At 45.9% G+C, this 22,500-nt stretch overlaps 3 protein-coding genes across 3 annotated transcripts in view; 1 reads left to right on the top strand and 2 right to left on the bottom strand.

Annotated features, from left to right (window-relative positions):
• hey2 (hes-related family bHLH transcription factor with YRPW motif 2) overlaps positions 1–3,917 on the top strand; it is a 6,272-nt gene extending 2,355 nt beyond the window's left edge. Inside the window, exons 4-6 of the mRNA XM_034527239.1 lie at positions 591–674; positions 1,839–1,920; positions 2,990–3,917. Coding sequence (XP_034383130.1) covers positions 591–674; positions 1,839–1,920; positions 2,990–3,621 — 798 coding nt within the window. The 3' untranslated portion in view covers positions 3,622–3,917. The remainder of the gene's footprint in view (positions 1–590; positions 675–1,838; positions 1,921–2,989) is intronic.
• A 3,211-nt stretch (positions 3,918–7,128) lies between these two features.
• Positions 7,129–10,070, bottom strand: LOC117727149 (lactoylglutathione lyase-like). The gene is made up of 6 exons (XM_034527250.1): positions 9,879–10,070; positions 9,158–9,240; positions 7,745–7,885; positions 7,584–7,651; positions 7,404–7,493; positions 7,129–7,324 (listed from the first exon to the last, which is right to left on the bottom strand). The coding sequence occupies exons 1-6, from the start codon at positions 9,948–9,950 to the stop codon at positions 7,230–7,232; spliced, it is 549 nt and encodes a 182-aa protein (XP_034383141.1). The 5' UTR covers positions 9,951–10,070; the 3' UTR covers positions 7,129–7,229.
• Positions 10,071–11,231: 1,161 nt separating this feature from the next.
• The window catches only part of bub1 (BUB1 mitotic checkpoint serine/threonine kinase), a 19,281-nt gene continuing 8,012 nt past the window's right edge, over positions 11,232–22,500 (bottom strand). The window contains exons 6-24 of the mRNA XM_034527194.1: positions 22,479–22,500; positions 22,149–22,192; positions 21,375–21,580; positions 21,212–21,279; positions 20,702–20,958; positions 19,747–19,778; positions 19,529–19,660; positions 18,410–18,505; positions 18,214–18,286; positions 18,025–18,100; positions 17,090–17,264; positions 16,175–16,238; positions 15,201–15,946; positions 13,096–13,196; positions 12,466–12,627; positions 12,219–12,376; positions 11,955–12,132; positions 11,714–11,820; positions 11,232–11,625 (exon numbers count right to left, since the gene is read on the bottom strand). The exon at positions 22,479–22,500 is cut by the window's right edge and continues 37 nt beyond it. Of these exons, the coding sequence (XP_034383085.1) occupies positions 11,427–11,625; positions 11,714–11,820; positions 11,955–12,132; positions 12,219–12,376; positions 12,466–12,627; positions 13,096–13,196; positions 15,201–15,946; positions 16,175–16,238; positions 17,090–17,264; positions 18,025–18,100; positions 18,214–18,286; positions 18,410–18,505; positions 19,529–19,660; positions 19,747–19,778; positions 20,702–20,958; positions 21,212–21,279; positions 21,375–21,580; positions 22,149–22,192; positions 22,479–22,500 (2,896 nt within the window). The 3' untranslated portion in view covers positions 11,232–11,426. The remainder of the gene's footprint in view (positions 11,626–11,713; positions 11,821–11,954; positions 12,133–12,218; positions 12,377–12,465; positions 12,628–13,095; positions 13,197–15,200; positions 15,947–16,174; positions 16,239–17,089; positions 17,265–18,024; positions 18,101–18,213; positions 18,287–18,409; positions 18,506–19,528; positions 19,661–19,746; positions 19,779–20,701; positions 20,959–21,211; positions 21,280–21,374; positions 21,581–22,148; positions 22,193–22,478) is intronic.

The raw sequence follows: 22,500 nt of genomic DNA, 5'->3' as shown, positions 1-22,500 counted from the left end.
TCTTAATGTGAGTGATGAAGTGGTGAAGTTTCATGTGATATCTATGAGGTCATGTTCTGACCCTATAACACAATAACTCTTAATGTGAGTGATGAAGTGGTGAAGTTTCATGTGATGTCTATGAGGTCATGTTTTGACCCTATAACACAATAACTCTTAATGTGATGATGAAGTGGTGAAGTTTCATGTGATATCTATGAGGTCATGTTTTGACCCTATAACACAATAACTCTTAATGTGAGTGATGAAGTGGTGAAGTTTCATGTGATATCTATGAGGTCATGTTTTGACCCTATAACACAATAACTCTTAATGTGAGTGATGAAGTGGTGAAGTTTCATGTGATATCTATGAGGTCATGTTTTGACCCTATAACACAATAACTCTTAATGTGAGTGATGAAGTGGTGAAGTTTCATGTGATATCTATGAGGTCATGTTTTGACCCTATAACACAATAACTCTTAATGTGATGATGAAGTGGTGAAGTTTCATGTGATATCTTTGAGGTTCTATGTTCTTATGAAGCGTTCTGCAGCCCCACAGAAGACAGTTTGAGGTTCTTATGGTTTTCTTTTGATTATTATTTAGATTATTGAGAAGCGGCGCAGAGACCGAATCAACAGCAGCCTGGTGGACTTACGGAGACTCGTCCCCTCGGCCTTCGAGAAGCAGGTCAGTGGTTCTCCGGGTCCTTCGGCTCGGTTCTTTTCCTCCAAAGAGGAACCAGCGGACCTTCAAACTAGGTTCCGCTTGTTTAACATCTGATTCACCATCGACGGGCCTCATGGAGAACTATAGAGGACCAGGACTACACTGAGGTCTATAGAGGACCAGGACTACACTGAGGTCTATAGAGAACCAGGACTACACTGAGGTCTATAGAGGACCAGGACTACACTGAGGTCTATAGAGGACCAGGACTACACTGAGGTCTATAGAGAACCAGGACTACACTGAGAACTATAGAGGACCAGGACTACACTGAGGTCTATAGAGGACCAGGACTACACTGAGGTCTATAGAGAACCAGGACTACACTGAGGTCTATAGAGGACCAGGACTAAACTGAGGTCTATAGAGGACCAGGACTACACTGAGGTCTATAGAGGACCAGAATTACACTGAGGTCCATAGAGGACCAGGACTACACTGAGGTCTATAGAGGACCAGGACTACACTGAGGTCTATAGAGGACCAGAATTACACTGAGGTCTATAGAGGACCAGGACTACACTGATGTCTATAGAGGACCAGGACTACACTGAGGTCTATAGAGGACCAGGACTACACTGAGGTCTATAGAGGACCAGGACTACACTGAGGTCTATAGAGGACCAGGACTACACCGAGGTATGTAGAGGATCAGGACTAAACTGAGGTCTATAGAGGACCAGGACTAAACTGAGGTCTGTAGAGGACCAGGACTAAACTGAGGTCTGTAGAGGATCAGGACTAAACTGAGGTCTATAGAGGACCAGGACTAAACTGAGGTCTGTAGAGGATCAGGACTAAACTGAGGTCTGTAGAGGACCAGGACTAAACTGAGGTCTGTAGAGGATCAGGACTAAACTGAGGTCTATAGAGGACCAGGACTAAACTGAGGTCTGTAGAGGATCAGGACTAAACTGAGGTCTGTAGAGGATCAGGACTAAACTGAGGTCTGTAGAGGATCAGGACTAAACTGAGACTGGTTCAGGACCAGGTAAATAGTGATGGACTGAGAAGAACATCCAGTAATAAGAGGTCGATATGATATTGATCTGCTGATTAAAGGGTCTCTGAACCTGGTTGGTGTCTCGTTTAGCTCGTCCAGCTTTAACTGGTTTGTCTCATCAGGGTTCAGCTAAACTGGAGAAGGCCGAGATCCTGCAGATGACTGTGGACCATCTGAAGGTGCTGCAGGCCACCGGAGGGAAAGGTAACCAGGAAGATGGTTTATCTAAGTTACTTGTGTATTAACGAGTATAAGGAGCAGGAAAGACTTTCACCCAGGAGACCACTGTCCGTGTCCTGGGGAAACCAAACATGTTGCTGCGTTACGTTGTAGCTCCACCCCCTCGAATCCCTTCTGGTTGCAAAATAAACAAGATGGCGACGGCCACATGCGGAACATAAGACTTCAAAACTATAGTCCACAAACCAAGGGAAGACTACATCCACTTCCCTGGTGGTCAGGAGAGAGAATGCAGCTTTAACACATGAAACATAGACTTCTATACAACCAGAGGATTCTTCCCCTGGTGGTCAGGAAAGAGAATGCAGCTTTAACACATGAAGCATAGACTTCTATACAACCAGAGGAGTCGCCCCCTGGTGGTCAGGAAAGAGAATGCAGCTTTAACACATGAAGCATAGACTTCTATACAACCAGAAGAGTCGCCCCCTGGTGGTCAGGAAAGAGAATGCAGCGTTAACACATGAAGCATAGACTTATATACAACCAGAGGAGTCGCCCCCTGGTGGTCAGTAGAGAGAATGCAGCGTTAACACATGAAGCATAGACTTCTATACAACCAGAAGAGTCGCCCCCTGGTGGTCAGGAGAGAGAATGCAGCGTTAACACATGAAGCATAGACTTATATACAACCAGAGGAGTCGCCCCCTGGTGGTCAGTAGAGAGAATGCAGCGTTAACACATGAAGCATAGACTTCTATACAACCAGAAGAGTCGCCCCCTGGTGGTCAGGAGAGAGAATGCAGCGTTAACACATGAAGCATAGACTTCTATACAACCAGAGGAGTCGCCCCCTGGTGGTCAGGAGAGAGAATGCAGCGTTAACACATGAAGCATAGACTTCTATACAACCAGAGGAGTCGCCCCCTGGTGGTCAGGAGAGAGAATGCAGCTTTAACACATGAAGCATAGACTTCTATACAACCAGAGGAGTCGCCCCCTGGTGGTCAGGAGAGAGAATGCATAGACTTCACTCCTCAGGACCCTAGTGGGTTGTCTCCTGGCAGACAGTATTTGACTCTCTCTCTCTCAGGTTACTTTGACGCCCACGCTCTGGCCCTGGACTTCCTGTCTCTGGGCTTCAGGGAGTGCGTGACGGAGGTTTCCTGCTACCTGAGCGCCATGGAGGGCCTGGACTCCGGCGACCCTCTGCGCTCCCGCCTCCTCTCCCATCTCGCCTCCTGCTCTTCGCAGCGCGATGTCGCCGCTCTCACCGTGACCTCCCATTTCCCACTCTACCACCAGCACCACCCTTTACCCCACCCCTTCCACCCCCACCCCTGGGCGGCGTTTGGACCTCCGCCAGCCGGTGCAGCGTCGTACGGACTGCGCTCGCTGTCCGTGCCCTCTGACCCCGGAGAAGGTGGAGCACCCCAGAGGCGGGTGGAGTTGTCCCAGAGCAGCGTCGCCTCGTCCCAAGCGGACTCCACCTCCTCGTCTCTCGTGCTCCCCTGCGCCTCCCTCCTCTCCCTCTCGCCGTCGTTTCCCGTCACCCTCCACGGAGGCTTCCCCATCCTCCCTTCCTCCCCTTTCACCTCCACCGCCGCCACCACCAGTCCTCCAATCTCCTCCTCTTCCTCCTCCTCCTCCTCCTCGTCCTCCCAGACTCCTCACAGCAGCAGTAAACCATACAGACCGTGGGGAACTGAGGTCGGAGCCTTCTGACTAACTTCTGACTGACACTTTTCCATAACCAGTGAACAAACTTAGAGACCAAGTTTTTACCCCAAACAACTAGTTTTCTTTCCTCGTTAACCTCTGAGATGTTTTTAATCTTTTCCACCTGCTATTTTATATAATTCACCCATTTGTTCTTTTTAAAACGCTGCACCTGTTTTATTTCACATGTTTTTATGCTCTTTTTGAAGAAAATCTGTAAAAACACGTTTTTACGCTCACCGTGAGGTGTTTTAACACATGAAGCATAGACTTCTATACAACCAGAGGAGTCGCCCCCTGGTGGTCAGTGGAGAGAATGCAGCTTTAACACATGAAGCGTAGACTTCTATACAACCAGAGGAGTCGCCCCCTGGTGGTCAGGAGAGAGAATGCAGCTTTAACACATGAAGCATAGACTTCTATACAACCAGAGGAGTCGCCCCCTGGTGGTCAGGAGAGAGAATGCAGCTTTAACACATGAAGCATAGACTTCTATACAACCAGAGGAGTCGCCCCCTGGTGGTCAGGAGAGAGAATGCAGCTTTAACACATGAAGCGTAGACTTCTATACAACCAGAGGAGTCGCCCCCTGGTGGCCAGGAGAGAGAATGCAGCTTTAAAACATGAGGCATAGACTTCTATACAACCAGAGGAGTCGCCCCCTGGTGGCCAGGAGAGAGAATGCAGCTTTAAAACATGAAGCATAGACTTCTATACAACCAGAGGAGTCGCCCCCTGGTGGCCAGGAGAGAGAATGCAGCTTTAACACATGAAGCATAGACTTCTATACAACCAGAGGAGTCGCCTCCTGGTGGTCAGGAGAGAGAATGCAGCTTTAACACATGAAGCATAGACTTCTATACAACCAGAGGAGTCGCCCCCTGGTGGTCAGCAGAGAGAATGCAGCTTTAACACATGAAGCATAGACTTCTATACAACCAGAGGAGTCGCCCCCTGGTGGTCAGTAGAGAGAATGCAGCTTTAACACATGAAGCATAGACTTCTATACAACCAGAGGAGTCGCCCCCTGGTGGTCAGGAGAGAGAATGCAGCTTTAACACATGAAGCATAGACTTCTATACAACCAGAGGAGTTTAAAAATATAATATGTTTAAAGATGTGTGCCTTTTTTACAAATAAATATGACGTAACAGTATCATGAACACAGCAGCTGTGATGGTGTTTGTTTTTTCAGGTTTGTTGACTTATATGTAGAAATGTGATTTAATTCACCATAAAAGGAATTGATCCTCAGTGAATATGAAAAACTCACTAATGCCTGTGAGGAGTCAGTGGAGGTGATTAGCTTAGCATCCAGATCAGCCGCTGTGGCTGGTGGTTGTTGGTAAGTTATGTTTCATTTGATTAAAGTTGACTGTAAAAACGACACCGGTTCATGTGGAACTCCTCTCTCGTTTTCTTCTGATTGTCGCTCACCGGCACAAAAGAAAACCGAAGAACGGACCAACAACAATGCGTAGATGGTGTGTTCAGGTGCTTGTGGGAGTTGTAGGATCGTTATGACACATTTCAATGAGTAAATTGTTTGAGATGATTTATATTCATACTATATATCAGGTGTATTGGATTAACATTCAGCAAGGTCCAGTTCAAGGGTTTCCTCATTAAAAGTCCTGAACGTCACGTGGTTAGGTTATGTTGCTACATTGTTACATTACTACATTGTTACATTGCTACATTGTTACATTACTACATTGTTACTTTGCTACATTGTTACATTGCTACGTTGTTACATTGCTACAATCTCACATTGTTACATTACTACATTGTTACATTGCTACGTTGTTACTTTGCTACATTGTTACGTTCTTACATTGTTAAGTTATTATGTTGCTAAGTTATTATGTTGTTTTATTGTTACGTTGTTAAGTTACATTGTTCTGTTTTAGCCTTGGATGTATATTACAAGAAGTTTATATAAAATGGACTAAAACTTATTTTGAATCCCTGGAAACGCAGCAGTGCATGCTGGGAAATGTTGGCTTTCAAAGTCCATTGTTCACCTTCAGGTGCTGCTAGGAAACAGGAGCTTCCTCTGCAGCTTGAAGATGCCCAGTTGGAACCGAAGATGTTCAAGTAAAGAATGAATAGAAGTCCTTCTGCTGAGGAACCCCGTGTGATGTGATAGAAAGCTCCAGAACAGCTCCAAGGAAGTTCATCTTCAAACCCCCAAAAGAGACAGAATCAAACACACACACGGTAATCCACTTCTTCTTCTCTGCCTTCATCTGCCGCTCCGCTGTTGCACCCGTTAAGTCCTCCAAGAGAAGAAGAAGGACCAGAGGACCGTTCTGAGGCCGGTGTGGTTCTCACGCCTTGAAGACACCGGTCAGCCTGGAGGTTCTGCTGATGATGCAGAACCACATGCATCACATCATTGATGTGTTAATGTCTTCATCACTTTAATCTAAAATAATAATACTACATTATCTTTTATTAGTTGATTCAATTTGGTTTTAATACTCTAAAGATGTCAAATAAATACAGTGGAGTAAAAAGTACAACATTGACCTCTCACATGCAGTACAGTACAAAGTACTATGTGTACCTCTGAGCTGTAGTACAGTACAAAGTACTATGTGTACCTCTGAGCTGTAGTACAGTACAAAGTACTATGTGTACCTCTGAGCTGTAGTACAGTACAAAGTACTATGTGTACCTCTGAGATGTAGTACAGTACAAAGTACTATGTGTACCTCTGAGCTGTAGTACAGTACAAAGTACTATGTGTACCTCTGAGATGTAATGAAGTAAAAGTACTATGTGTACCTCTGAGATGTAGTACAGTACAAAGTACTATGTGTACCTCTGAGCTGTAGTACAGTACAAAGTACTATTTGTACCTCTGAGATGTAATGAAGTAAAAGTACTATGTGTACCTCTGAGCTGTAGTACAGTACAAAGTACTATGTGTACCTCTGAGCTGTAGTACAGTACAAAGTACTATGTGTACCTCTGAGATGTAATGAAGTAAAAGTACTATGTGTACCTCTGAGATGTAGTACAGTACAAAGTACTATGTGTACCTCTGAGATGTAATGAAGTAAAAGTACTATGTGTACCTCTGAGATGTAGTACAGTACAAAGTACTATGTGTACCTCTGAGATGTAGTACAGTACAAAGTACTATGTGTACCTCTGAGATGTAATGAAGTAAAAGTACTATATTTATCTAAGCTCTACCTGAGAGTCTTCTGGACTTCCTGTATCTTGCTGAGTACATTCTTTAAAGAGGGTTCTCTGCTATATTACTACTGTATCTGCTGTATTAGGTCTACTAGAACTACAACTGTCTTTCTTATCTGAACTTTGCTTTTACGAAACCAGCTGGTGTTTGAGTATTTGTTCTGTGATCCAAATCAGAGACTCTGTCATTCTCTCTCATGGCTCCTCCCATCGCTACGCTGACGACACCCAACAGATGGTCTCGTTTCCCCGATCTGAAACACAGGAGGCTGTGCCTGTCTGACCGACACCTCCAACACCGTTGATAGATTCAAAGGAGAACTTCCTGTTTGTGTTTGTTTTATTTGTTTTAAAGGTTTGTCATTTACAAAAGAAGTCTTCTTTTCTCCAGCCACAAAGTCTCTGCTTCAAGGCGCCATCAGTGAGACCATGTTGTTGGGACTCAAGATCTCGATCCAGTAGCCGTCAGGATCCTGAATGAAGGCCAGGTCCTTCATCTTGCCTGTGAGGAAGAGGAGCATGTGGTCATTAATACATATATAAATATATGTGGATTCATCCTGCTGGTTCAGGAGACTCACCTGATTCTGGTTTCTTGATGAACGTCACTCCTTGAGCTTCAAACACTTTGCAGGCGGCGTAAACATCAGGAACAGCGACGCCAATATGTCCTGAGACGACACGGCACACCCGAAGAACACCAATCAGGGAGTCTGGATCCAGAATAATATTCACAAACAGAACAGTAAAACGATTCTCACCGAAGCCTCTTGGTTCGTTGTTTCCATTGTGGTACGACAGACTTTCATCTGACTCTGAACCCCAGTTACTGACAGAAAGAAGGAAACGACACATCGGGTTATCGAATCAGAGATATCTGGAGTTTTGGGGGTTTGTTTTAGCGTCGGGTCGTCTTGCGTACTGCGTCAGCTCGATGGTCGCCCGGCGGGAGAACGTCCACGCCGTCTGCTCTTTGATGTCAGCCGGGATGTCCGACTTGTCCTCGTAACCCAGGAAGTAGAGGGTGAAGCGCATCGAGGGGAAGTCGATCTTCTGGAGCAAGCTGGGAAACCACAGAGGAGAACCAGTGGGTAACCAGTGGGTAACCGGCAGGTAACCAGTGTGAAACTGGCTGTAACCAGTGGGTATCCAGTGGGTAACCAGTGGGTAACCAGTGGGTAACCAGTGGGTAACCGGCTGGTAACCAGTGTGAAACTGGCTGTAACCAGTGGGTATCCAGTGGGTAACCAGTGGGTATCCAGTGGGTAACTAGGTGGTAACCAGTGAGTAACCAGCTGGTAACCAGTGTGAAACTGGCTGGTAACCAGTGGGTAACCGACTGGTAACCAGTGTGAAACTGTCTGTAACCAGTGGGTATCCAGTGGGTAACCAGTGGGTATCCAGTGGGTAACCAGTGGGTATCCAGTGGGTAACTAGGTGGTAACCAGTGAGTAACCGACTGGTAACCAGTGTGAAACTGTCTGTAACCAGTGGGTATCCAGTGAGTAACCGGCTGGTAACCAGTGAGTAACCAGCTGGTAACCAGTGTGAAACTGGCTGGTAACCAGTGGGTAACCGGCTGGTAACCAGTGTGAAACTGGCTGTAACCAGTGGGTATCCAGTGGGTAACCAGTGAGTATCCAGCTGGTAACCAGTGGGTAACCGGCTGGTAACCAGTGAGTAACCGGCTGGTAACCAGTGAGTAACCGGCTGGTAACCAGTGAGTAACCGGCTGGTAACCAGTGAGTAACCAGTGAGTAACCGGCTGGTAACCAGTGAGTAACCGGCTGGTAACCAGTGAGTAACCAGTGAGTAACCGGCTGGTAACCAGTGAGTAACCGGCTGGTAACCAGTGAGTAACCGGCTGGTAACCAGTGAGTAACCAGTGAGTAACCGGCTGGTAACCAGTGAGTAACCGGCTGGTAACCAGTGAGTAACCAGTGAGTAACCGGCTGGTAACCAGTGAGTAACCGGCTGGTAACCAGTGGGTAACCGGCTGGTAACCAGTGAGTAACCAGCTGGTAACCAGTGAGTAACCGGCTGGTAACCAGTGGGTAACCGGCTGGTAACCAGTGAGTAACCGGCTGGTAACCAGTGAGTAACCGGCTGGTAACCAGTGAGTAACCGGCTGGTAACCAGTGGGTAACCGGCTGGTAACCAGTGAGTAACCGGCTGGTAACCAGTGAGTAACCGGCTGGTAACCAGTGAGTAACCGGCTGGTAACCAGTGGGTAACCGGCTGGTAACCAGTGAGTAACCGGCTGGTAACCAGTGAGTAACCGGCTGGTAACCAGTGGGTAACCGGCTGGTAACCAGTGGGTTGACAGCAGACTCACGTCATGCCCAGGATCCGAGTGTAGAAGTCCAGAGACCTCGTGGGATCTTTGACCCTCAGCATCGTCTGCTGCATCATGTAGTCCTGCAGACCAACATCAACACAACACATGGAACTTGTAAACAGTTTGTTGTCACAATGACTCACATTGTTTACAATGGCTTCTCTTTTAGCTCCGTTTTGGTTCTCCACCACCTAAATATACTAAATACTGTCAATACTCTGAATACTGGTGGAAATCAGTTTTATGAACGCGTTGGAAGAAAACCAAAACTGTAAAGTCGCTGGTCAGAAATGTTCATTTAAACATTTAAAAGCTCTGAGAAGTGACGCGTTTAATTTCATCAATTTATTTAAATGTATTAAAAAAAAACTAAAAGAGAAACTATTAAAAGAAATTCCAAAACTTTTTTAGTAAGAAAAAAAAAGTGTCCCCTTTTATTCTGTACAATACAATGAAAAAAACACACATATAAGTCTTAATGCAAGAATTAATATTAAACAGAAAGGTCTACACGTCTCGTGTGGAGAACATGTGCAGCAAGAACCCGTTAAGTGGAGTTCTGCAGCTGGAGAACGTGTCAGTCAGTCTGGCCTGAAGGCATCTGCAGGCCAACAGGTTGAACTGCATCACTGCTTCTCAATAAGTGAGAATAAACCAGAATAAAAGAGAATAAAAGAGAATAAAAAGATCATAAAAGAGAGTAAATCCACGAGCCCACCTTGGTGATGGGGTCCCCGTCCTTGCAGGCAGCAGACACGGCTTGGTCCGACAGCCCTCCTCGGTCCTCCATAGCTCTCAGTGAACTTTCAGGTTCTCCTTCTCTGCGGTGCCTTCAGGTGCTGCTGGGACGTTCGGGCTCCCGTAACGCTGCAGCGCATTCCGGCTTCAGATGTCAGACGTCCAGTTTTGAGGTTTGAAGCCCTTCATGCTTTGACTCTATCTCCATATTTGAACTTTATCTATTTAAACAATTCATAAACAGTTCAAGGCGTAAATGTTTTTATTGTTTTATAGTCGTTGGAAAAGAGAATCTCAAGTGTTTAAACCTCAAATATAATCTCCTTAAAACAGCTTTTGTTCCGTTGATTATTATTATGATTATTATTACGGCACCAAGAAATGACCTGTTTGCCAAACATTTAAAACAAATGTAATAATCTGAGTTATTACAACCTACCAACTGTGTAATAACGAAGTTAGTTTTAGTTGAAATAAGATAAATATGTTGATTTACAAAAAAAGCATCAATGCTGAAACTGAATAATGTATTAATGAAAATAAAAAAGGTCCACATTAAAGAGATTTACTTATTAACCTTTACCATCGCTCTAAAGGTATTAATGCTCCACATTATTTTAGACTCTAAATATAACGGAACTCTTTCGTCTCATTGTCATAAAAACCACATGTCTGTTCTTCGAGGAGTCCAGTTTAGATATTTCAGACAGACCTGAAGGCAGCAGCCAGGTGTTTGTGCTGAGGGGCGGAGCCACAGGTGTTTGTGCTGAGGGGCGGAGCCACAGGTGTGCAGAGAAATACAGCAGAAAAGTAAAGAAAAGTAAATTCCTCTGAACACGTCACGCAGAAAGAAGTTTATGGATTATGATCTGAAGTAGAATCCTCCGCTGGTCTGAGAACATGAACATGTTTTAAGATGTTTGAACCCTGATGAGGAACTTCAGGGAGAAAAATGGAGACAAATGGGCTGCAGGTCTGAACATGAAGGAGGCAAACACACCCTGATTCTGGATCAGCTCTGACACACACACACACACACACACACACACACACACACACACACACACACACACACACACACACACACACACACACACACACACACACACACACACACACACACACACACACACACACACACACACACACACACACACACACACACACACACACACACACACACACACACACACACACACACACACACAGCTTTAAAGCAGGAAAGATTACGGCATCCTTAGCGCCGCCTGGTGGTCGTATTAAGATAACACTTTAAAATATTCATCAATTGATATATATATAAAAAATAATATGCAAGATAACAATAAAATGGTAAAATCATCAGTTTTCTTTTTTATAGAACAAATAAATATACAACTTGTGAATCAAATAAAAACTAAACTAATAAAATGACTTGCGTCTCATCTCCAGAACGTAAACACTAGATTTATTAATCTTCCTCATCACACAAACAATTTAAAAGACACTAAATATCAACTCCAATAAAAAGCAAAGGCCCGCCTCCTGCTCATCTCCGCGCGGCTCTGCGGTTCTCCAGCAGCAGAACCATCATGCGGCTCTTGAGCGCGGGCAGCTTGCTGCCGTAGTTCTGCTTCAGCGCCGAGGCCAACGAGCGCCGGAGGCTCCGCAGGACGAGCGGGGCGGCGCCGCCCGGCGCGTTCAGCAGGGCGTGGAAGAAGTCCTGCCACAGGTCGCTGTGGGGGTTCCTGTGGAGAACGTTTGCATTAGAACGTTTGCATTAGAACCTCTTCAGAGACGGCGAGCAGAACTCAAACCTCTTTCTGGAGGAATTACCTTCGAAATACGCCGTTCGTCTTCCACACGCCGCCTTCGTTCTTCACCTGCATGTACGTCCCGAACAGCAGGCAGTGGACGGTCCCCGCTAGCCCGAAGTAATCCGTCTACACACACACACACACACGCACACACACACACACTCCAGTTTTAAGTCACATTGTGAGCGCTATAATAAGAAAAGGTTTCTAATAACTGAAGACGTTATAATGTGTGTGTGTGTGTGTGTGTGTGTGCTCACCTGGTAGCTCCAGGGTTTCCCACTGAGCATCTCGGTGCACTGGAAGCCCGACGTCAAACACTTGGCGGTGAAAGCAGTGCCTTCTGGGAAAAGCTCCATGTCGATGCTCTGTCCGAGGTCGATGAGGACGAGGCCGTGGTCCAGGTTCTCCGGATCGAAGCACTTGTTGTCCAAGAACCTGAGACACAACAGCAGGGATGATGATGATGATGATGATGATGATGATGATGAGACACTAGACAGCGTGTGGTTATTGGCGGTTACCTCTCTCCCAGCAGGAAGTTGTCGGGTTTGATGTCGGCGTGGATGACGTGGACGGCGTGCAGCTGCTCCACCATGTGCAGGATGCAGACGGCGAAGTACATGACGAGCGGCTGAGGCATCACCTTGTCGCTCAGGGTTTTGTAAATGTTCACTGCGTTCTGATTGGACGAGAGGGAAGATGAAAAGAGAACATCTGGTAAGACGACGCCTACAAAGATGGCAGCCGGGTCTCAGCGGTCGGATGTACCAGCAGGGTGCCGTGGTTGTGAAGCTCGCCGAGCAGCACGCTGCCGTCGTGGAAGAGGTGGGCGGCGTGGACGGTGCTGAACAGGCGGCGGACGTCGGGCTGCAGGCGGGCGTCCAGCTGCAGGTTGACGTAGAACTCCCACGGATTGGCCGGCTTCTGGACCTGCAGCAAGAACGGTGCGTTAGGACACCTGTAACCACGCCCACTCCCCTGTAACCCCGTCCTCTCCCCTGTAACCCCGCCCACTCACCTGTAACCCCGTCCTCTCCCCTGTAACCCCGTCCTCTCACCTGTAACCACGCCCACTCCCCTGTAACCCCGTCTTCTCACCTGTAACCCCGCCCTCTCACCTGTAACCCCGCCCTCTCCCCTGTAACCCCGTCCTCTCACCTGTAACCCCGCCCTCTCCCCTGTAACCCCGTCCTCTCACCTGTAACTCCACCCTCTCACCTGTAAACCCGCCCTCTCCCCTGTAACTCCACCCTCTCCCCTGTAAACCCGCCCTCTCACCTGTAACCCCGTCCTCTCACCTGTAACCCCGTCCTCTCACCTGTAACCCCGTCCTCTCACCTGTAACCCCGCCCTCTCACCTGTAACCCCGCCCTCTCACCTGTAACCCCACCCTCTCACCTTTAACACCGTCCTCTCTGAGGTCAGGGGGTCAGTGGCCTGATAGACGGTTGCAAAAGCTCCTTCTCCGAGGACGCAGTCGACTCGCAGCGACGCTTTTCCTGCCGGAGGAAAAAATTTAGAGATTTAAAAAACACATCTACTTATGAACATTAACACATCTACTTATGAACATTATGAACATTAACACATCTACTTATAAACATTAACACATCTATTATGAACATTATGAACATTAACACATCTACTTATGAACATTAACACATCTACTTATGAACATTAACACATCTACTTATGAACATTATGAACATTAACACATCTACTTATAAACATTAACACATCTATTATGAACATTATGAACATTAACACATCTACTTATGAACATTAACACATCTACTTATGAACATTAACACATCTACTTATGAACATTAACACATCTACTTATGAACATTAACACATCTATTATGAACATTAACACATCTACTTATGAACATTAACACATCTACTTATGAACATTATGAACATCTACTTATGAACATTAACACATCTATTATGAACATTATGAACATTAACACATCTACTTATGAACATTATGAACATCTACTTATGAACATTAACACATCTACTTATGAACATTATGAACATTAACACATCTACTTATAAACATTAACACATCTATTATGAACATTATGAACATTAACACATCTACTTATGAACATTATGAACATTAGAACATCTACTTATGAACATTAACACATCTACTTATGAACATTAACACATCTACTTATGAACATTAACACATCTACTTATGAACATTAACACATCTATTATGAACATTAACACATCTATTATGAACATTAACACATCTATTATGAACATTATGAACATTAACACATCTATTATGAACATTAACACATCTACTTATGAACATTAACACATCTACTTATGAACATTAACACATCTACTTATGAACATTATGAACATTAACACATCTACTTATGAACATTAGAACATCTACTTATGAACATTATGAACATTAACACATCTATTATGAACATTAACACATCTACTTATGAACATTAACACATCTACTTATGAACATTAACACATCTACTTATGAACATTAACACATCTACTGATGAACATTATGAACATTAACACATCTACTTATGAACATTAGAACATCTACTTATGAACATTATGAACATTAACACATCTATTATGAACATTAACACATCTATTATGAACATTAACACATCTACTTATGAACATTAACACATCTACTTATGAACATTAACACATCTACTGATGAACATTATGAACATTAACACATCTACTTATGAACATTAGAACATCTACTTATGAACATTATGAACATTAGAACATCTACTTATGAACATTAACACATCTACTTATGAACATTAGAACATCTACTTATGAACATTATGAACATTAGAACATCTACTTATGAACATTAACACATCTATTATGAACATTAACACATCTACTTATGAACATTAACACATCTACTTATGAACATTAACACATCTATTATGAACATTAACACATCTACTTATGAACATTATGAACATCTACTTATGAACATTAACACATCTATTATGAACATTATGAACATTAACACATCTATTATGAACATTAACACATCTACTTATGAACATTAACACATCTACTTATAAACATTAACACATCTATTATGAACATTAACACATCTACTCATGAACATTAACACATCTACTTATGAACATTAACACATCTATTATGAACATTATGAACATCTACTTATGAACATTAACACATCTACTTATGAACATTAACACATCTATTATGAACATTAACACATCTACTTATGAACATTATGAACATTAACACATCTACTTATGAACATTAACACATCTATTATGAACATTAACACATCTATTATGAACATTAACACATCTATTATGAACATTAACACATCTATTATGAACATTAACACATCTATTATGAACATTAACACATCTACTTATGAACATTAACACATCTACTTATGAACATTAACACATCTATTATGAACATTAACACATCTACTATGAACAGATCCTCACCCATGCTGATGGTGGTCTTGGGGCAGATGTTGGGCACCTTGCAGGACCAGGTGATGCAGCGGGGGTGCGAGGTGAGAGGGGGGCTGAGCGACGACAGCAGATGAGCGATCCGGTCCTCGTCCCAGGGGTCCGACACCAGCTGGACCGCGGCCGCCTCCCCCTCCGCTGCGTTCATGGACACGTCCGTGGCGTGCGGCCTCAGCCCCCCGACGTCGGGACTCATCATGGGTTCGTCCTCAGCGCCGAACGGCGCCGGCATCGGGCTCATGGGCACGCCGGCACAGAGCTGCGGCCGATGTGGACTCACGGGGACGTCCAGGTCCACTTCGGCGAGCAGACGCGGTCTCAGGATGACGTCCAGGTCCGGCTCGGGGCTCCGGGCGGCCCCCTCCGGGCTCATGGGCACGTCGCCGGCTGGCGGTCTCTGGACCCGTTCTGGACTGGCGGGTCTGTCCAAGTCCTCCATGATTGTGAACGGTTCCCGTCGGGGTCCGACTGAGGCCTCCGGTTGCGGAGGGGGGGGCGGTGCGGGGCTCGTGTACACGTCCCAGTCGGCGGGACACGTGGGGGTCTGGTCCCTGAAGGACAGCACGCCGGGGGGCGGGGCCTCCACCATGGTGATGGAGGAGGTCAGGCAGTGGGGGGCCGAGGCCAGGCCTTCGCCCACGATGGTGCCGTGTGCAGCGGCTGCAGGAAGCAGCTGACTGAAGGCCGCGTCGTTGGACGGACTCAGCTCCATGATGGGGCTGAGAGCACATGACATCGCACATGACATCACACACAAGCTCCTCCCACAATGCGCTGCTTCTCAGTGAGGACACGCCCCTCTTCTCCCTGAAGGAGTTACATATCTTTTCCTCCTCTCTCACGGTGTTAAGCTTCCAGTCTGTTTCATTATGCTTCAGCTCAGACGGGACGCCATTGAACCCGTCTCAGTGGGCGTCGACACCCTGAACACCTGGAGCGGTCCTTACCTGAGCTTCTTGGGCTGCCGGCGGAGGAAAGCAGCGGCCTCGGCTTCTTTACCATCACAGTTCTCTGCAGACCACAATATATAAATATAATGATATAAATATATATACATACACACACATATACACATCTGTGTGTGTCTCTGTGTGTGTGTGTCTCTGTGTGTGTGTCTGTGTGTGTGTCTCTGTGTGTGTGTGTCTCTGTGTGTGTGTGTCTCTGTGTGTGTGTCTCTGTGTGTGTGTCTCTGTGTGTGTGTGTCTCTGTGTGTCTCTGTGTGTGTGTGTCTCTGTGTGTGTGTGTCTCTGTGTGTCTCTGTGTGTGTGTGTCTCTGTGTGTGTGTCTCTATGTGTGTCTCTGTGTGTGTGTGTCTCTGTGTGTCTCTGTGTGTGTCTCTGTGTGTCTCTGTGTGTGTCTCTGTGTGTGTGTCTCTGTGTGTGTGTCTCTATGTGTGTGTGTCTCTGTGTGTCTCTGTGTGTGTCTCTATGTGTGTGTGTCTCTGTGTGTCTCTGTGTGTGTCTCTATGTCTGTGTGTCTCTGTGTGTGTCTCTGTGTGTGTGTCTCTGTGTGTGTGTCTCTATGTGTGTGTCTCTATGTGTGTGTGTCTCTGTGTGGGTGTGTCTCTGTGTGTGTGTGTCTCTATGTGTGTGTCTCTGTGTGTGTCTCTGTGTGTGTGTCTCTATGTGTGTGTCTCTATGTGTGTGTGTCTCTGTGTGGGTGTGTCTCTGTGTGTGTGTGTCTCTATGTGTGTGTGTCTCTGTGTGTGTGTGTCTCTGTGTGTCTCTGTGTGTGTCTCTGTGTGTGTCTCTGTGTGTGTCTCTGTGTGTCTCTGTGTGTGTCTCTGTGTGTGTCTCTGTGTGTGTCTCTGTGTGTCTCTGTGTGTCTCTGTGTGTCTCTGTGTGTGTGTCTCTGTGTGTTACCCTGGTCCTCCTCGTAGAAGCTGAATGGCGCCTTGTGAGTGAACGGCGTGGAGACGAACTGAGCCAACATGGCGAAGTCGGAGGTGCTGTTGGGACAGGCGTGCAGCGAGTTGAGTGAGTTGTAGCGAGGACCCCACATGGTGCTCTCGTCTGGGGTCGGCTCCACCGGGGACTCCTGGGGGGGCGTTGACACACATGAACCACTGCCAGTGAGTGAGTCTACACTAATATAATGGATTAGTTCAACGTCTCTTTTTAAACAAAGTAGTCTAAAGTGGTCTCTATAAAGTGGTGTCCATAAAGTAGTCTTCATAAAGTGGTCTCCATAAAGTAGTCTCCATAAAGTGGTCTTCATAAAGTGGTCTCCATAAAGTGGTCTTTATAAAGTAGTCTTCATAAAGTGGTCTCCATAAAGTGGTCTTTATAAAGTAGTCTTCATAAAGTGGTCTCCATAAAGTGGTCTTTATAAAGTAGTCTTCATAAAGTGGTCTCCATAAGGTGGTCTTTATAAAGTAGTCTTCATAAAGTGGTCTCCATAAAGTAGTCTCCATAAAGTAGTCTTTATAAAGTGGTCTCCATAAAGTCGTCTTCATAAAGTAGTCTCCATAAAGTAGTCTTTATAAAGTAGTCTCCATAAAGTAGTCTCCATAAAGTAGTCTCCATAAAGTAGTCTTTATAAAGTAGTCTCCATAAAGTAGTCTCCATAAAGTAGTCTTTATAAAGTAGTCTCCATAAAGTAGTCTTTATAAAGTGGTCTCCATAAAGTCGTCTTCATAAAGTAGTCTCCATAAAGTAGTCTCCATAAAGTAGTCTTTATAAAGTAGTCTCCATAAAGTAGTCTCCATAAAGTAGTCTTTATAAAGTAGTCTCCATAAAGTAGTCTCCATAAAGTAGTCTTCATAAAGTGGTCTTCATAAAGCAGTCTTCATACTCACATTCGGTTTATTGGACTGGATTTCTGCCAGCGCTCTGATTGGTTTAGACTTCTCAAGAGGAGGCGGAGCCTCAGCGCTGAACGACGGATGGACAAAATAACAGGAACAATAACGCTCATTGTGTCCATTACATCATCGAATGTCAGCAGCATTAAATAAATAATATTATTTATTAATTATGTATTCTACCCGGCGTTCTCTTTGTCCGGCTCGTCCTGGAAGACGGTCAACGACGTCGCCGGCTTCGCCGAATACGAGCTGCCTGCGCCCAAAAAACAAGACAAGAATTCATTAAAAACTAAATTATAATAATGAGATCATTAGGAGGAGGGGCCTGTCAATCACGATCCATCAGCATTGTGATTGATTACTCTGTAAACGTCACCTGGCTGGAAGTCGCTCAGAGCGTCGTGAAGCAGCGAAGGACGACTGAGCGGATCCTCGAGGAGCGTCGGGGCCTGGAACATGTCCATGATCACATCTGGTCGCACAACAACAACAACAACAACAACAACAACAACAAGACACAACACAATCAGTCCACAGAAAGAATGAAACACGCGGAGCAACGGATCAAAAACTTAAATAAATACAACTTATTGATCCCCGATCAGGTTTGTTCAATTCAAAGGACGATTAACAAAAGAGTTAATGAAGTTTAATAAAGATTCTAGTTCATCACCAACACTGCATTTTACTGTTATATGTGAACGCATCATGAGAACCTTATCATTTACCTTCAGCCAGTACTCGTGTTCACTGAGCAGAGCCTGAACGCATCATGAGAACCTTATCATTTACCTTCAGCCAGTACTCATGTTCACTGAGCAGAGCCTGAACGCATCATGAGAACCTTATCATTTACCTTCAGCCAGTACTCATGTTCACTGAGCAGAGCCTGAACGCATCATGAGAACGTTATCATGTACCTTCAGACAGTACTCATGTTCACTGAGCTGAGCCTGAACGCATCATGAGAACGTTATCATTTACCTTCAGCCAGTACTCATGTTCACTGAGCGGAGCCTGAACGCATCATGAGAACGTTATCATTTACCTTCAGCCAGTACTCATGTTCACTGAGCAGAGCCTGAACGCATCATGAGAACGTTATCATTTACCTTCAGCCAGTACTCATGTTCACTGAGCGGAGCCTGAACGCATCATGAGAACGTTATCATTTACCTTCAGCCAGTACTCATGTTCACTGAGCGGAGCCTGAACGCATCATGAGAACGTTATCATTTACCTTCAGCCAGTACTCATGTTCACTGAGCGGAGCCTGAACGCATCATGAGAACGTTATCATTTACCTTCAGCCAGTACTCATGTTCACTGAGCGGAGCCTGAACGCATCATGAGAACGTTATCATTCATCATCACGGATACTGGGGGATAAAACTACATTTGCTCTGTGGTGGTTTACATTCGCCCATGAGGTCAGACCTGATCAGGGATCAATAACTCCCCGTGAGTCCTCTATTGAACACAGCTCCGTGCTCACCCAGTGCCTCCCGGGTGTTGACGGTGGGGGACGGCAGCACCCTGGACGGGGTGGCCTGAACGTAGCCCAGCGAGTTGTTGGGCGTGAAGTGAGACAGATTGTGAGACAGGTTGGCTGAGGCACCCTGAGACACTGAGACACAGACCAGAAGGTGAGACAGGTTGGCTGAGGCACCCAGAGACCAGAAGGTGAGACAGAGGACTTCCTCCTGAACTCACCGTTTAGTTTCTCCTCCGGCTGCACGGCTTCCCTGAGAGGCAGAAACAACATTTAAAATAACGCCGTCGATGTTTCATTCATTCATTCGTACGAATATCGTGAAATACAGGTTTGGATTCTTTGTCAATTAAATGATTTAATAAAAAGATCTTTAATTCAGAGTTTCTCCACAAAGAATGACCCAAAAGCACCACTTTTAATATCTGGTGTATATTATTTAGATGTGTGGACCCCTATGTCATCAGATATACAGAAATAGATCTTTGGTGTGAACAGCATCAAGCATCGTAAACCAGAGGAGTCGCCCCCTGGTGGTCAGGAGAGAGAATGCAGCTTTAACACATGAAGCATAGACTTCTATACAACCAGAGGAGTCGCCCCCTGGTGGTCAGGAGAGAGAATGCAGCTTTAACACATGAAGCATAGACTTCTATACAACCAGAGGAGTCGCCCCCTGGTGGTCAGGAGAGAGAATGCAGCTTTAACACATGAAGCATAGACTTCTATACAACCAGAGGAGTCGCCCCCTGGTGGTCAGGAGAGAGAAGGCAGCTTTAACACGTGAAGCATAGACTTCTATACAACCAGAGTCACCCCCTGGTGGTCAGGAGAGAGAATGCGGCTTTAACACATGAAGCATCGACTTCTATACAACCAGAGGAGTCGCCCCCTGGTGGTCAGGAGAGAGAATGCAGCTTTAACACATGAAGCATAGACTTCTATACAACCAGAGGAGTCGCCCCCTGGTGGTCAGGAGAGAGAAGGCAGCTTTAACACATGAAGCATAGACTTCTATACAACCAGAGGAGTCGCCCCCTGGTGGTCAGGAGAGAGAATGCAGCTTTAAAACATGAAGCATAGACTCCACTCTTCCTCTTGGTATGGATCCAAATCAGCGCGGCTACAATAACTCACTTCCTGTTGGTTCAGCATTCAGAAGCAGCAGCTACTCACTGGGGGCAGCGGTCTTCGTCGGGCCGCTGGACTGACCGGGACTCGAGCATCCAGGTCTGGTCAGCAGACGCCTGGTCTGTGGGCGGCGACGTCGGTGCAGACGACTCTGAATGAACGCTCGCGTCGGCCGGGTGAGGGGCATGATGGGAAACCTCCCAGCTCGGAGCCTCGGCGGCTCTGAATTGGAGCTGCTGTCGAGGCCGTTCGGCCTCCGGGACGAAGGTCGGCTCGGCGTGAGACCTCAAGCCCAGAGAGAGCTAAGGAAACAAAAGGTACTTCACTGCATCGGCTGCCCTCTTCAGATGTTGGAGCGTTCACTTATTAGAGAGATTAGTTTACACACACACACACACACCATCACTACTGTCCCTTTAAGTCAGATACATCAGCGTTCTCCATCCGAGTCAGACACTCATAATAACGATAACTCTGATGGGACATGAACGCAGCAGGAGTCCAGGCAGGAAGTGGATCAGCGAGTTAAAGTGACATTAGTGAACCTTCACTCACCTCCAGGTTCTCCAGCGTGCTCTTATAGCTCAGGACGTGCTCTCCCATCTTGCTCAGCATCTTCTTGGCTGAAACAGAAGAAGAAACGCATCCTGTGAGTCCAGCCAATGCAACCGGACTTAAAAAGGTGTATTTCGTGCAGCATTTGGAACGAGTTTTCAACCTTTATAAACCATCTGCTCATCGTTCTCTCGGACCTCCGTCTCCTGCTTCTCCCGCAGCTTCAGGAAGTATTTCTGGGCTCTGACTTCCTCGAAGCAGAGCTCAGATCCCTCACAGACGAGCTCCTCCGTCATGTACGCCGAGGCGGTGGGAGCGCTGGCGGCCCGGCCGGAGGGCGCCGTGCCCAAGTTCTCAGAGCGAGAGACGCTGAGGAGGAAACACATCATCGTCTGAAGCCCTCTGACCAATCAGGAGCCCCCTCGAAGAGGACGTTGACCCAGTAGCTCTCCTGCTAGCGGAGGCTTGACGGCAGCGCCTACATGTCCCAGGATGCACGGCGGCATTTGTTCGGCTGTATTCGCCTCGTTCTTTTTGTTTCACTTTGTAATCCAACGTTGTTCCAAAACCCACGAGCACGTTTTATTTCTTCTTGAAACAAAAATCGGGAAAACTACAGCGCAGCCAGAAGCGGGTTTTTATCTTTCCGACGGTGCTTGAACGCATCCCCGCGTGACGAAAACAGCCAAAACAAAGCTTAAAAATTATAAACATGTTATTCTTCGTATGTCATTTAAAATTCAACAAATCAGAAAAAACTTTGACTGAACTTCAGGAAGTGAACACAGCGGAGAGGATATATTAAATATATATAAACAGGTAAAGTCTACTTTTTGGATATATGGAATCCAGTGCTTTAGGTATTTATTTAGAAACTAGAAATAATGACAATAAATCAAATCGGCTGAAGGCTTCACCCTCATGTTCATAGACTCACATGGTTTTATACGCAGCTGGTTTCAGAGGGCAGTCCACCGGGTCCTGGAACAGAAGACCGCAGCGGATCAGCAGCAGACCGTAAACCACCAGCGTGAGACACACACACACACACACACACACACACACACACACACACAGAGACACACACACACACACACACACACACACACACACACACACACACACACACACACACACACACACACACACACACACACAGAGACACACACACACACACACACACACACACACACAGAGACACACACACACACACACACACACACACACACACACACACACACACACACACAGACACACAGACACTCACCTGCTCCCTGGGAGACGGCAGC

This window comes from Cyclopterus lumpus, chromosome 24 (assembly GCF_009769545.1).
Source record: "Cyclopterus lumpus isolate fCycLum1 chromosome 24, fCycLum1.pri, whole genome shotgun sequence".
Taxonomy (NCBI): domain Eukaryota; kingdom Metazoa; phylum Chordata; class Actinopteri; order Perciformes; family Cyclopteridae; genus Cyclopterus; species Cyclopterus lumpus.
This window is presented reverse-complemented; position numbering and strand designations above follow the sequence as displayed.